This window comes from Chiloscyllium plagiosum, unplaced genomic scaffold (assembly GCF_037043375.1).
Source record: "Chiloscyllium plagiosum isolate Xiang-an unplaced genomic scaffold, Cpla_swu_hap1 HiC_scaffold_38, whole genome shotgun sequence".
Taxonomy (NCBI): domain Eukaryota; kingdom Metazoa; phylum Chordata; class Chondrichthyes; order Orectolobiformes; family Hemiscylliidae; genus Chiloscyllium; species Chiloscyllium plagiosum.
The window spans coordinates 32,350,847-32,366,437 of record NW_028270176.1 but is presented as its reverse complement, the minus strand read 5'-3'; the positions used below and the strand labels follow the sequence as shown (position 1 = coordinate 32,366,437).

Genomic DNA, 15,591 nt, shown 5'->3' with positions numbered 1-15,591 from the left:
TGTCCCTGAGCACTATAGGACAATTTCCCATGGCCAATCCACCCTAACCTGCACATCCCTGAACACTATAGGACAATTTCCCATGGCCAATCCACCCTAACCTGCACATCCCTGGACACTATGGGACAATTTGCCATGGCCAATTCACTCTAACCTGCACATCCCTGAGAACTATGGGACAATTTTGCATTTCCAATCCACCCTAACCTGCACATCCCTGGGCACGATGGGACAATTTCCCATGGCCAATCCACCCTAACCTGTAATTCCTGGACACCATGGGACAGTTTCCCATGGCCAATACACCCTAACCTGCACATTCCCGGACACTATGGGACAATTTCACATGGCTAGTGCACCCTAACCTGCACATCCCTGGATACTACGGGACAATTTCCCATGGCCAATCCACCCTAACCTGCACATCCCTGGATACTACGGGACAATTTCCCATGGCCAATCCACCCTAACCTGCACATTCCTGGATACTACGGGACAATTTCCCATGGCCAATCCACCCTAACCTGCACATCTTTGGGCTGTGGGAGGTAACCCACGCAGACACTGGGAGAATGTGCAAACTCCACACAGACAGGAACGGAGGCTGCAATCGAACCTGATTCTCTGACGCTGCAAGGCTGCAGTGTTAACCATTGAGCCGCTGTGCCGCCTTAACTGCGGTTGATCTAATCTCAGCCTCAACTCACCTTCCTACCCATTTCCTTCAACACCATATTCATTAAGAAACAAATCCTCCTATAACCTATTCAGAGAGGAGTGCATTTCACAGATTCACGACAGTTTGAGAGCAGTATTTCCTACGCATCCCTGTTGTAAATCTGCCTCCCTCTATCATCCTAAAGCTATGATCCCTCATTCTGGATTGTCCCACCAGGAAACAGGGAACAAGCTCTTCCTAAACTGGAGAAGAACTCAACTTTAACCCATGGGACGAGTTGGTTTCTTCCAGGTACCTGTGTAACAGGCTACTTGTGTTGTTGAATGTGGGTAAAATGGATTTGATTTGATTGAATCCATCTATTTATAAACTCCAGCTGAATATATTTTAAAACATTTATAAATCCCTTATTCTTTCGACTGAGAGTGTCTGCAGTTCTGGCCTCCCCGCTATAGGAAGAATGGTGTGAACCTGAAATGGTTCAGAAAGGATTTACAAGGATGTTGCCAGGGTTGGAGGGTTTGAGCTACAGGGAGAGGCTGAACAGGCTGGGGCTGTTTTCCATGGAGCGTCGGAGGCTGAGGGGTGACCTTATAGAGGTTTACAAAATCATGAGGGGCATCGATAGGGTAAATAGGCAAGGTCTTTTCTCTGGGGTGGGGGAGTCCAGAACTAGAGGGGCAAAGGTTTAGGGTGAGAGGGGAAAGATATAAAAGGGACCTGAGGGGCAACTTTTTCACCCAGAGGGTGATGCGTGTATGGAATGAGCTGCCAGAGGAAGTGGTGGAGGCTGGTACAGTGACAGCATTTAAAAGGTGTCTGGGTGTGTATATGAGGTTTGGAGGGCTATGGGCCAAGTGCTGGCAAATGAGATGAGATTAATTTAGAGGTATCTAATTGGCATGGACGAGTTGGACTGAAGGGTCTGTTTCTGTGCTGTACATCTCTATGTCTCGATGACTATTCTGAGGGGCATGGGCAGATTGATAAAGCAGCTTAGTTGAAGGGTCAGTAACAAAGTGGGGCATCATTTTAAAGTGAATTTCAAACGCTCCTTCCTTTGTCTTAAGGAAATGGGTGGCATTTCCATCGTTCATCCACTTCCAAGCCGTATATTTCCACGTTTCCGAAGCAGACAAGAAAGTGGAGAGAGTGCAACATCCTTTGGTTCCAAAACCGTGCTTCCCTGTTGTTAACACATCGGTCACCCTCACGCTCTTCGGTTTTGGCTGTTCACAAAATCCCTGCAGTGGGGAAGCAGGCCATTCGACCCATTGAGTCCTCCTGGCTGCCTCCATCTCCATCCTTCAGGTGTACATAGGGTTAATGGGAGTTGTCTTTTCCCTCGGACAGGGGGCACATTTTTAAGGTGAGAGCAGAGAGATTTTTGTAAAGATGTGAAGGGGGGCGCTTTTCTTTAAACACAGAGAGTGGTTTGTTTGTGGAATCACTGTGTAGTGGATTGTTTAAGAGACATTCGGAGAAGGACATGGACAGGAAAGGTTTGGAGGGAGATGGGTCAGGAGCAGGCAGGGGGGACTAGGTTAGTTTGGGGTTAGGGGCAGCATGGACTAGATGGGCCAAAGGGTCTGTTTCTGTGCTGTGGGAATCTATGAGTCTGTCAATTGTCACAAAGACACAAGTCTAACTATTTTCTTCCACGGTGACACCATCCAGTTCAATCGTAGCTCTGGCTCCTTCCTAACGAACGGGCTGAGATGTACTGACCCTGTGAACCTTTCTCTTTGTAGGTCCACCAGAGGTGACCATAACAGGATATGATCAGACCTGGAGTGAAAACAGCCGCAATGTTACTGTGACATGTAACACAGATGCCAATCCTCCAGTGACAACGTACACATGGCGAGGGTAAGTTACAACGGGCGGAATTCATTCAGAAAGTTAGGCGACAGGTTTTCGGTAAAGTATCGGTAATTGTATGTTCATTAGCTATTTGTGATATGGGAACATGGAATATCGGAGTAGGCCACTCTGCCCATCGAGCCTGTCCTGCACCTTCATTGTGAACATGGTTGATCACCCAACCCAGTTGCTGCTTTCCCATTCGACCCGAAAGTAAAGGATCAGAATGAGGCCATTCGGCGCATTGAGGATACTCCGCCATTCAATCCTGGCTGACATGTTTCTCCACCCCATTCTCCTGACTTCTCCCCATAACCTTTGACCCCCCCCTCACTAATCAGAAACCTATCTATTCCTGTCTTAAATACACTCAGTGACGTGTGTGCCCCCCAGCCCTCTGCAGCAACGGGTCCCACCGATTCCCCACCCTCCTGCTGGAGAAATTCCTCCCCATCTCAGTTCCAAAGGGCTGTCCCTTCGCCCTGAGGCCGTGCCCTCGGGCCCTGGTCTCTCCCACTGGTGGGAACATCTTCTCCATGCCCACACTATCCAGCCCCTCTCAGTGTTCTGTAAGGTTCAATCAGATCCTTCCTCATCTTCGAAACTCCATCCAGTACTGGCCCAGAGTCCTCAACCTGTCCCCATATGACACACCCTTATCCCAGTGATTGTTCGAGTAAACCTACTCGAGACCCCCCCCACAGTCAGCGCATCCTTCCTCAGATTAGAATCTCTAAAGAGAAGGAAGAGGTCATTTGGTCCATCAAGTCTGTTCCAACCCTCTGACAGGCATCCCCCCTCGATTCCTACCCATGTCCATGTAACCCCATATTTCCCATGGCCAATCCACCCTAACCTGCACATCCCTCGGCACTATGGGACAATTTCCCATGGCCAATCCACCCTAACCTACACATCCCTGGACACTATGGGACAATTTCCCATGGTCAATCCACCCTAACCTGCACATCCCTGGGCACTATGGGACAATTTCCCATGGCCAATCCACCGTAACCTGCACATCCCTGGGCACTATGGGACAATTTCCCATGGCCAATCCACCCTAACCTGCACATCCCTCGGCACTATGGGACAATTTCCCATGGTCAATCCACCCTAACCTGCATATCTTTAGACTGTGGGTGGAAACCCACTCAGTCACAGGGGGAACATACAAGGTCCACACAGACAGTTGCCTGAGGGTGGAATCGAACCTGGGTCCTTGAAGCTGGGACACAGCAGTGCTAACCACTGAGCCTACGTGTCAGAATGGTGAAGGTACAGAGGACCAGAATACTGCTCACAATATTCCAAATGCAGTCTGACCAGTGCCTTACACAGCCTCAGCTGTATCTGCCTGTCCTTGTATTCTAGCCCTCTCGCAATGAATGCTAACAATGCATTTACCTTCCTAACTGCCGACTGATCCTGCATGTCAGGTTTCAGGGAATCCTGAACCCAGGCTCCCAAAGTCTCCATTACCATTTGATCCACTGAGCCCTAAGATAAAGGTATAGTCTACAATAGGCTGCTCTCTCCTCAAACCAGCCCCTGCCGATCAGTGATTCAGACATAGAGCTGGATTGGTGAACCAAGGTCTGCATCAGAAATCCTGGGACGAGTTTCGCCATTGGCTGATGCAGCGTACCATGTGATAGACCCAGTGGGTACTTGACCTGGAATTCTTCAACAGTGTCATCAGGCATTTGGTGGAATCCACAGATCTCTCTGAAGAGCTGGCCTCTCTCTAGGGTCCAACATTTAAATTACCCTGAGCTTTTGGAGATATCAGACTTTCCCTTCAACAAGCAGACCTTGGGGTGCCAGCTCACAGTCCCTTGAAAGTGGAGTCGCGGGTAGACAGGGTAATGAAGACGACATCTGGAATGCTTTCCTTTATTGATCAGTGCATGGAGTAGGAGAAAGTGAGGACTGCAGACACTGCGGTGCTGGAAAAGCACAGCAGGTCAGGCAGCGTCCGAGGAGCAGGAGAGTCAGTTGTTTGAGCATAAGCTCTTCATCAGGAATGACGGGGGCCCCAAGGGGCCTGACAGAGAAATGGGAGGGGGCTTGTGTTAGGGGGAAGGTCGCCGGGACTGTGATCAGGTAAGGTTGTAGGTTTGCTCGCTGAGCTGGTCGATTTGTTCTCAGATGTTTCGTCACCATGCGTGGTAACATCATCAAAGACCCTCTGGTGAAGCGCTGGTGTCATTGTCCCACTTTCTATTTCTGATTCTGGGTCTCAATGTGAACATCAAAACAGCTCCTGACGAAGCTAAAGGACCTCTTACCTACAACCACCAGAACAAACATCATTTACAAAATACCCGGCAAGGATTGGTACAAACACTACATCAGACAGACCAGCAGGAAAAAGTAGCCAGCAGGATACACAAACACCTATCGCTACCAAAAGACATGACCAGCTATCACTAGTCTCCTTTCACACAGATGAAGAAGGACACCAGTTCGACTGGGATAACACATCCATTCTAAGACAGGTTAAACAGAGACACGCACGGGAATTCCTAAAGACCTTCAAACTAGAACTCCATTAACAAACACATCGATGTGGACCCTATTTACCAACCTCTGAGAAAAAGACCCAGAAATGATACCCCCCACCGTAACAGATCAAGACCCACACAAATAGAAAGTGGGACATAACACCAATGCTTCACCGAGGCTCACTGATGATGTCACCTATCACATTTCCAACGCCCCTCCTCCAAGTCCCTCCTCCCTACCTTTTATCTTCTCCTGCTGAACACTCTCTGCTCATTCCTGAAGAAGGGCCTGTGCCCGAAACGTCGAATCTCCTGTTCCCTGGATGCTGCCTGACCTGCTGTGCTGTTCCAGCAATAAAGTTTCAACACTGATGATGTCACCAAGCATGGTGACGAAACATCTGAAAACGATCCTGCCAACTCAGCGACAGAACCTACCTGAACCTCAACCTGAGCTACAAAACCTCTCAAAAATTTGCAAATGCGATACGTGGATGAAGATGGGGGATCATGGTGATAGGTTGAAGTGGATGGTGAAGTGGATAGGTGGGAAGGAAAATGAACAGATAGGACAGTTCAAGAGGGCGGTGTCAAGTTGGAGGGTTGGATCTGGGATAATTTGGGGGGAGGGGCGATTAGGAAACTTGACATTGATCGTTTGTGATTGAAGGGGCCAAAGGCGGAAGATGAGGCGTTCTTCCTCCAGGCGTCAGGAGGTAAGGGTTTGGCGATAGAGGAGGCCCAGGATCTGCATGTCCTTGGCAGAGTGGAAGGGGGAGCTAAAGTGTTCAGCCACAGGATGGTGGGGTTGTTTAGTGTGTGTGTCCCAGAGATGTTCTCTGAAATGGCCCACAAGTTGGTATCCTGTCTCCCCAGCGTCTAGGAGACCACATCAAGAGCAATGGATACAGTGGATGAGGTGTGCAGATGTACAGCAGGAAGGATGCTTTGGGGCCTTGGATGGAATTAGGGGGAGGTGTGGAGCGCACGTTTTACAACTCTTGCAGTGGCAAAGGAAGGTGCCAGGAGTAGAGGGTGGGTTAGTGGGGGACATGGACCTAATGAGGGAGTTGTAAAGGGAATGGTCTCTGCGGAATGCAGATAGGGGTGGGGAGGAAATGTATCCCTGGTGGTGGGGTTGCTTGTAGGTGGTGGAAATGGTGGAGGATGATGCGTTGTATCCGAAGGTTGGTGAGGTCGAAGGTGAGGCCGGGGAGGTTCTGTCCTTGTTGCACTTGGAAGGATGGGGTTCACGGGCAGAGGTGTGGGAAGTGGAGGAGATGCGCTGGAGGGGATTGTTGACCACGTGAGAGGGGAAATTGCAGTCCTTAAAGAAGGAGACCATCTGGGATGTTCGATGGTGGAATTGGTCCTCCAGGGAGCAGATGCGGTGGAGGATTTGGGAATAAGGGGTGGCGTTCTTACAGGAGGCAGGGTGGGAGGAGGTGTAGTCCAGGTAGCTGTGGGAGTCGGTGGGTTGGTAGTAGATGTCCATGTTGAGTCAGTCACAAAAAATGGTGTTGAAGAGGTCCAGGAAGGGGAGGGAGGTGTCCGAGAGGATTGAGTATAAGGACATAAATAGAATGGATTTGGAATTGCCCATTGACCCCACTCCACCATTCAATAAGATCATGGAAGAGCTTTTCATGAACTCAGCACCACACTCCCGATGAAGTGATTATGCCCGAAACGTGGATTCTCCTGCTCCTCGGACACTGCCTGACCTGTTGTGCTTTTCCAGCACCGCACTTTGATCTCCAGAATCTGCCGTCCTCACTTTCTCCTCCTCCATTTCCCTGCCCGCTCTCTCACCATAACCCTTCATTCCTTCCCTGTCCCAAAAATCGATTTATCTTGACCTAGAAACCAGCCAATGAGGTGGCTTCAGCTGCCTCCCTGGGCAGGGAATCCCACAGATACACAACCCTCTGGGTGAGGCAGTTCCTCCTTAACTCAGTCGGCTCCCAGCTACTCCCCCTGAGTGTGAGGCTATGCCTGCTAGTGCTAGTTTCACCCCACCAGTGGAAACATCCTCCCTGCTTCTATCTTATCTACTCCCTTCGTCATTTTATACGTTTCTGTAAGATTTCCCCTCATTCTTCAAAATTCTAACAGGAATTGGGAGGTCACATTGTGGCTGGAGAGGACATCGGTGAGGCCGCTTTTGGAAAACTGCGCTCAGTTCTACTCTCACTCCTATCGGAAAGATGTTGTGAAACCTGAAAGGGTTCAGAAAAGATTTTAAAAGGTGTTGGAGGGTTGGAGCTAGAGGGAGAGGTTGAGTCGGCTGGACTGTTTTCCCTGGCGTGTCGGAGGCTGAGGGGTGACCTTATAAAGGTTTATAAAATCATGAGGGGCATGGACAGGATAAATAGACAAAGTCTTTTCCCTGGGGTGGGGGGAGTCCAGAACTAGAGGGGCATAGGTTTAGGGTGAGAGGGGAAAGATATAAAAGAGACCTAAGGGGCAACTTTTTCACTCAGAGGGTGGTACGTGTATGGATCGAGCTGCCAGAGGAAGTGGTGGAGGCTGGTACAATGGCAGTATTTTAAAGGCATCTGGATGGGGATGTGAATGGGAAGGGTTTAGAGGGATATGGGCCAGGTGCTGGCAAATGGGACTAGATGAGATTAGGATATCTGGGTTGGCATGGACGAGTTGGGCCGAAGGGTCTGTATGTCCCTGTGACTTTAAATGTGGATTCACTGTGATTATCTTCCTTTGTAATTCACAAGGTTACCAGAAGGAGCGGTGCTCAAAGATGGAGTGGTGTTCATTGGGGAAATGAGCGCTCAGGCGAACGGCAACTGGACGTGTGAAGCCACCAACGCAATTGGGACAGGAGTGGGCCGATTGGAAGTTTTGCTGAGACCGAGCGATGCAGGTACACCACACTGCAGTTCTCTCGGAGCGCATCATTGGGGTTTCATTCTGCTAACCAAAAGGGATATGGTCAACAGTGAGCATCGACCAATCAAAGAGGTTGGCGCATTTGGCCAAAAGGTGGAGAGGAACAGAGTTAAAAAAAATCCAGCGTCTGACACTTAGCAGGGCGGGTCCCAGGGAGCTGTGGTCTGTTCACAAAGCCTCAAACTCAAAGCTGAGTTCACAAAATAAAAGCACCCGCCCCCCGATCCCAGAGGGTAACTGATCTATCACTAACCAGTCAGAACATGTGACCCATACAACGTAAATCTTTAAATCTGACTGTTCAGGAGGCCAAACAACTTCCAAAATATAACCGTACTACAGTTCAGTAGACACACGTGTCTGAAGGTACATCTGTCCAAGTTGAAAGCATTTGAAAGTGACTGTATTTTCCCACAGGATTACACTGTGGTTTAAAGACTTCACTGTCTAATTAGCTATCACTAAATGGCAAATAGTAACCTGATGGGTTAGAAGCTACAAACCTGACCACTGACCTGTGGGATTTGATCGAAAGTTATCCCAGTGAGTGTCCGGGAATTCTGTTAAAAAAGTTTATGGACTTGCACTGACAGGGCTTTGAATTCTGACCTGAAACAAAAGGGTTACAAAATTATGAGGGGCATGGATAGGATAAATAGACAAAGTCTTTTCCCTGGGGTCGGGGAGTCCAGAACTAGAGGGACATAGGTTTAGGGTGAGAGGGGACAGATATAAAAGAGACCTAAGGGGCAACGTTTTCACGCAGAGGGTGGTACGTGTATGGAATGAGCTGCCAGAGGAAGTGGTGGAGGCTGGTACAATTGCAACATTTAAAAGGCATCTGGATGGGTATATGAATAGGAAGGTTTTGGAGGGATATGTGCCTGGTACTGGCAGGTGGGACTAGATTGGGTTGGGATATCTGGTCGGCGTAGACAAGTTGGACCGAAGGGTCTGTTTCCGTGCTGTACATCTCTATGACTGTATGCTTTGGAACCTCCTGGTCAGTCTGAAGAAGCTATGTCTTTCTGTTCACATGAATGTGGGAGCCTCTTTATGACCCAGCATTTATTCCCCTTCCCTATGTATTCCTGGAGAAGGTGAGGGTCAGTTGGCTGTCTGTATGACTGCTGTACAAGCCGTGTGGGCATGCTCACATCCAGGCTGTTGGAGCAGCGAGAACGACGGAACAGCGATACATTGGCTGTTGGAACTTGGAGGGAGAGCTGTTCCCATACACCTCCTGCCCTTGTCTGACTGGTAGAGGCCATGGGGTTGGAAGGTGCTGCCTGAGGGTCTTTGGTGAGTTTCTGCAGTGCATCTTGTAGCTGGTACACACTGCTGTTACTGAGGGTCGGTGGGGGGAGGGAGGGGATGGTACACACTGCTGTTACTGAGGGTCGGTGGGGGGAGGGAGGGGATGGTACACACTGCTGTTACTGAGCGTCGGTGGGGGAGGGAGGGAGGGGATGGTACACACTGCTGTTACTGAGCGTCGGTGGGGGAGGGAGGGGATGGTACACACTGCTGTTACTGAGCGTCGGTGGGGGAGGGAGGGGATGGTACACACTGCTGTTACTGAGCGTCGGTGGGGGGAGGGAGGGAATGGTACACACTGCTGTTACTGAGGGTCGGTGGGGGGAGGGAGGGAGGGGATGGTACACACTGCTGTTACTGAGCGTCGGTGGGGGAGTGAAGGGATGGTACACACTGCTGTTACTGAGTGTCGGTGGGGGGAGGGAGGGGATGGTACACACTGCTGTTACTGAGCGTCGGTGGGGGGAGGGAGGGGATGGTACACACTGCTGTTACTGAGCGTCGGTGGGGGAGGGAGGGGATGGTACACACTGCTGTTACTGAGCGTCGGTGGGGGAGTGAAGGGATGGTACACACTGCTGTTACTGAGTGTCGGTGGGGGGAGGGAGGGGATGGTACACACTGCTGTTACTGAGCGTCGGTGGGGGGAGGGAGGGGATGGTACACACTGCTGTTACTGAGCGTCGGTGGGGGAGGGAGGGGATGGTACACACTGCTGTTACTGAGCATCGGTGGGGGAGGGAGGGGATGGTACACACTGCTGTTACTGAGCGTCGGTGGGGGAGTGAGGGGATGGTACACACTGCTGTTACTGAGCGTCGGTGGGGGGAGGGAGGGGATGGTACACACTGCTGTTACTGAGCATCGGTGGGGGAGTGAGGGGATGGTACACACTGCTGCTACTGAGCATCGGTGGGGGGAAGGAGGGAGGGGATGGTACACACTGCTGTTACTGAGCGTCGGTGGGGGAAGGGATGGAGGGGATGGTACACACTGCTGTTACTGAGCGTCGGTGGGGGGGAGGGAGGGGATGGTACACACTGCTGTTACTGAGCGTCGGTGGGGGGAGGGAGGGGATGGTACACACTGCTGCTACTGAGCGTCAGTGGGGGAGGGAGGGGATGGTACACACTGCTGTTACTGAGCGTCGGTGGGGGGAGGGAGGGGATGGTACACACTGCTGCTACTGAGCATCGGTGGGGGGAGCGAGGGAGGGGATGGTACACACTGCTGTTACTGAGCGTCGGTGGGGGGAGGGAGGGGATGGTACACGCTGCTGTTACTGAGTGTCGGTGGGGGGGAGGGTGGGGACGGTACACACTGCTGTTACTGAGCGTCAGTGGGGGGAGGGAGGGGATGGTACACACTGCTGTTACTGAGCGTCGGTGTGGGAGGGAGGGAGGGGATGGTACACACTGCTGTTACTGAGTGTCGGTGGGGGGGGAAGGAGGAGATGGTACACACTGCTGTTACTGAGCGTCGGTGGGGGGAGGGAGGGGATGGTACACACTGCTGTTACTGAGCGTCGGTGTGGGAGGGAGGGAGGGGATGGTACACACTGCTGTTACTGAGTGTCGGTTGGGGTAGGGAGGGGATGGTACACACTGCTGTTACTGAGCGTCGGTGGGGGGAAGGAGGGGATGGTACACACTGCTGTTACTGAGGGTCGGTGGGGAAGGGAGGGGATGGTACACACTGCTGTTACTGAGCGTCGGTGGGGGGAGGGAGGGGATGGTACACACTGCTGTTACTGAGCGTCGGTGGGGGAGGGAGGGGATGGTACACACTGATGTTACTGAGCGTCGGTGGGGGAGGGAGGGGATGTTTGTGGGTGTGGAGGCTGCTCTGTCCCTGGATGGTGTTGAGCTTCTCGAGTGTTGTTGGTGCTGCCCCCACCCAGGGGCAAGTGGGGAGTATTCCCTCACCCTCCTGCCTTGTGCCTTGTCGATGGTGGGACAGGCTTTGGGGGGAGTCAGGAGGGGAGTTACTCGCTGCGGGATTCCCAGCCTCTGACCTGCTCTTGTAGCCGCTGTGTTTATGTGGTGGGTCCAGTTGAGTTTCTGGGAGAAAGTGAGGAATGCAGATGCTGGAGATCAGAGCTGAAAAATGTGAGTTTCTGGTCAGTGATAACACTCCCCAGGATGTTGATTGCGTGGGATTCTGTGACGGTAATGCCACTGAGTGTCAAGGTGGTCAGGTGTCTTTTATCGGTGATGGTCATAGCCTGGCATTTGTGCGGCGTGCAATTTACTTGCCAGTTGTCAATCCAAATGCTCCCTCAGACTAAAACCTACAGATCTATAAACCTACAGTTCTACAGGATATTGGTGAGGCCGCACTTGGAGTTTTGTGTTTGGTTTTGGTCACCTTGCTGTAGGAAGGATGGTATGAAACTGGAAAGGGTGCAGAAGGAAATTTACAAGGATGTTGCCAGGACTCAATGGTCTGAGTTACAGGGAGAGAGGTTGGACAAGCTCGGAGTGTTTTCCTTCGAGCGTAGGAGACTGAGGGGTGACCTTATAGAGGTGTATAAGATCATGAGGGACATGGACAGGGTGAACACACTCAGTCTTTTCCCCAGGGGTTGGGGAATCGAGGACTAGAGGGCATCAGTTTAAGGTTAGAGGGGGAAAGAATAAAAGGGAACCTGAGGGGCAACGTTTTTACACGGAGGGTGGTACGCATATGGAATGAGCTGCCAGTGGTAGGGGTTGAGGCGGGTACATTAACAACATTTAAAAGGACAAATACATGGATAGGAAAGGATTAGAAGGATATGGACCAAGTGCAGGGAAATGGGGTGAGCGTAGATGGACATTTTGGTCGGCATGGACCAGCTGGGCCAAAGGTCCTGTCTCCATGTTGTGGGACACTATGACTCTTCAATTTGAGATGGTAGCAGTTTTGGAGTAGTGAGTAATTGTCTCCGTATTCGGAGGAAGGACATTCTGGTGATGGAGGGAGTGTCACAAAGGTTTCCCAGACTGATGCCTGGAATGGCAGGACTGCTGAGAGACGTATGGAGAGAGACTGAATCCGTTTGGACAATATTCACTGGACTTTAGAAGAATGAAGAGGGTGGGGGGTGGGGGGGGGAGGTTCATCCCATTGAAGCTTAGACAGGTCCCCATTACCAGGGTGCATCAGTGATACTACACCTCCTCCAGGGAAGGTGAGCTTTCTGGCCCAGAGTTAGGGACACTACCACTGTGCCACAAGTTTACAGCTACAATGCACCATTCCTGAATGTAGATCGTTTTGATTCAGACTCATTATGACAAACGCCTAGATAAGGGCTGTGCCTTTCAGGACTGAGATGAGGAGAAATGTGCTCACTCAGCCTGGATGATTCTCTGCAATTGAGGTCAAAACACTAAATGTTTTCAATAAGAGTTAGTAATAGTTCTTTGGGCTAAGGGGATGGAAGGATATTGGAGAAAGTAGGGGCTATTGAGTTGGACGATCAGCCATTTTTTTTAGATTAGATTACTTTACAGTGTGGAAACAGGCCCTTCGGCCCAACAAGTCCACACTGCCCCGCCGAAGCGCAAACCACCCATACCCCTACATTTACCCCTTACCTAACACTACGGACAATTTAGCATGGCCAATTCACCTGACCCTGCACATCTTTTGGACTGTGGGAGGAAACCGGAGCACCCGGAGGAAACCCACGCAGACACGGGGAGAATGTGCAAACTCCACACAGTCAGTCGCCTGAGGCGGGAACTGAACCCGGGTCTCTGGCGCTGTGAGGCAGCAGTGCTAACCACTGTGCCACCGTGCCGCCCACCGTGCCGCCCATGATCATATTGAATGGCAGAACAGGCTGGAGGGGCCGAATGGCTACTCCTGCACATACTTTTGATAATTCAATGTATATCCAGTTTTGGATCATCTTGCGAACGGAATATTCAGACCATCCAATACCTTTACACTTTGGGAAATTCACACAATTAAGGATTGCTTGAATTAATTAATTCTTTACCTTTGCCGGGAGTATTTTGTGGCGGGGGGTGGGGGGGGGAGGGGTATTGGCGTTAGCCTCGCTTGTGAGGGTCATGTTCTGGGTATTTGCCCCCCATTATAGATCTTAGCTGGTTATACTCACCTCTGCTGCATCTACAGAGAGAATAGTGCTGTCTGTGTGAGCCAGTCTGTTTAATATAACACATACCCATCACAATTAATGATGAGCCTTAACATACACTGCAGCTCGGTAGTTGGTCATGACTTTTGATGGCTAGTTGGCACACATGTAACCAAAAGACATGACCAACTATCACTGGTATCCATACACATAAGTCTCCTTACACACAGATAGAGGGGGACACCAGTTTGACTCGGACATCACATCCATTCTAGGACAGGCTAAACAGATACATGGACAGGAATTCCTAGAGGCCTGGCATTCAAACCTCCATCAACACACACATTGATTTGGACTCCGTTCAGCAACCTCTCAGAAAAAGGAACGGGAAGTGATATGACCGACTACAACAGACCAAGATACATAAACAGCAAGTGGGACAAAACATCACCGGAGGCGCACTGATGATGTCACCTAGCATGGTGACGAAACGTCTGAGAAGAATCTACCAGCTCAGTGAACAACCTTACAACCTGATTCACAATCTGAGCGACAAATCTTCTCCAAACATGTTCTGCCCCTGTCTGTGTAGAATTTCACTGGGTGCTCTGGTTTCCTCCCACTGTACAAAGGTGTGCAGGTTAGGGTGGATTGGCCATGGGAAATTGTCCCATAGTGCCCAGGGATGTGCAGGTTAGGGTGGATTGGCCATGGGAAATTGTCCCATAGTGTCCAGGGATGTGCAGGTTAGGGTGGATTGGCCATGGGAAATTGTCCCATAGTGCCCAGGGATGTGCAGGTTAGGGTGGATTGGCCATGGGAAATTGTCCCATAGTGCCCTGGGATGTGCAGGTTATGTGGATTGGCCATGGGAAATTGTCCCATAGTGTCCAGGGATGTGCAGGTTAGGGTGGATTGGCCATGGGAAATTGTCCCACAGTGCCCAGGGATGTGCAGGTTAGGGTGGATTGGCCATGGGAAATTGTCCCACAGTGCCCAGCGATGTGCAGGTTAGGGTGGATTGGCCATGGAGGAACCGTATAAAGGAGATTCTTGCTGGTTGGTATCCAATTGCCTTGTTCACTCCCCATTCCCTTCTCTTTGTGTTTTCACAGGTCATACCGATAGCAAGCTCATCATTCCATGGGTGATAGTGGGAGTGCTGGTGATCGCTCTGGTAGCATTGACCATTGCTCTACTCATCCAGAAACGACACAAGTCAGCAGGTAAATACTTTTAACCTGAAACATGGAAGCATTTTCCTATATACCTACTGCTATTTCAACTCATTACAGGTATTCAATAATACATCATTTCAATTTTGATTGATTACTGCCCACTCAGAATGTTCCTGTCCTAATAATCAACTGTGTTGAATCATTCCCTACAAAGTGGAAGCAGGACATTCGGCCCATTGAGTCCACATTGAGCCTCAGAAAAGCACACTCTCCCCTGACCATATCCCTGTGACGCCACACTTCCCACCGCTAACCCATCTAGCTTGCACATCTTTGGACACTCTGGGGCAAATTCCCATGGCCAATCCACCCTAACCTGCACATCCCTGGGCACTGTGGGACAATTTCCCATGGCCAATACACCCTAACCTGCACATCCCTGGACACTATGGGACAATTCCCCATGGCCAACCCACCCTAACCTGCACATCCTTGGGCACTATGGGACAATTTCCCATGGCTAATCCACTCTAACCTGCACATCCCTGGACACTATGGGACAATTTCCCATGGCCAATCCTCCCTAACCTGCACATCCCTGGGCACTATGGGGCAATTTCCCATGGCCAATCCACCCTAACCTGCACATCCCTGGGCACTATGGGACAATTTCCCATGGTCAATCCCCAGTAACCTGCACATCTTTGGACTGTGGGAGAAAACCGGAGCACCCGGAGGAAACCCACACAGACACGGGGAGGGTGTGCAAACTCCACACAGACAGTCACCCGAGGGCGGGATCGAACCCGCGTCTCTGGTGCTGTGAGGCATCAGTGCTAACCCCTGAGCCACTGCACTGCCTTCCGCTGGTCGCCCACCTCTTTATCCTGTGTGTTTGCTGATGTCCAGAAATGGTGAGTTGGTTCACATTAGTGTATCACTGGTTTTTATCGAGTAGAAACAATGGAGGTGGATGTGCAATGATACCAGAAAATGCTGATTAATATACGTGAGATACATGTACAGCACAGACCGAATTTAAAATAT

At 50.7% G+C, this 15,591-nt stretch overlaps 1 protein-coding gene across 4 annotated transcripts in view; it reads left to right on the top strand.

Moving 5' to 3' along the window:
• LOC122544194 (nectin-1-like) overlaps nt 1-15,591 on the top strand; it is a 36,155-nt gene that overhangs the window by 14,741 nt on the left and 5,823 nt on the right. For 3 of the 4 annotated variants that reach the window (XM_087980745.1, XM_087980743.1, XM_087980746.1), the window contains exons 4-6: nt 2,431-2,548; nt 7,785-7,933; nt 14,482-14,595. In XM_087980745.1, coding sequence (XP_087836871.1) covers nt 2,431-2,548; nt 7,785-7,933; nt 14,482-14,595 — 381 coding nt within the window. The remainder of the gene's footprint in view (nt 1-2,430; nt 2,549-7,784; nt 7,934-14,481; nt 14,596-15,591) is intronic. The other variant, XM_087980744.1, reaches the window with a different exon arrangement.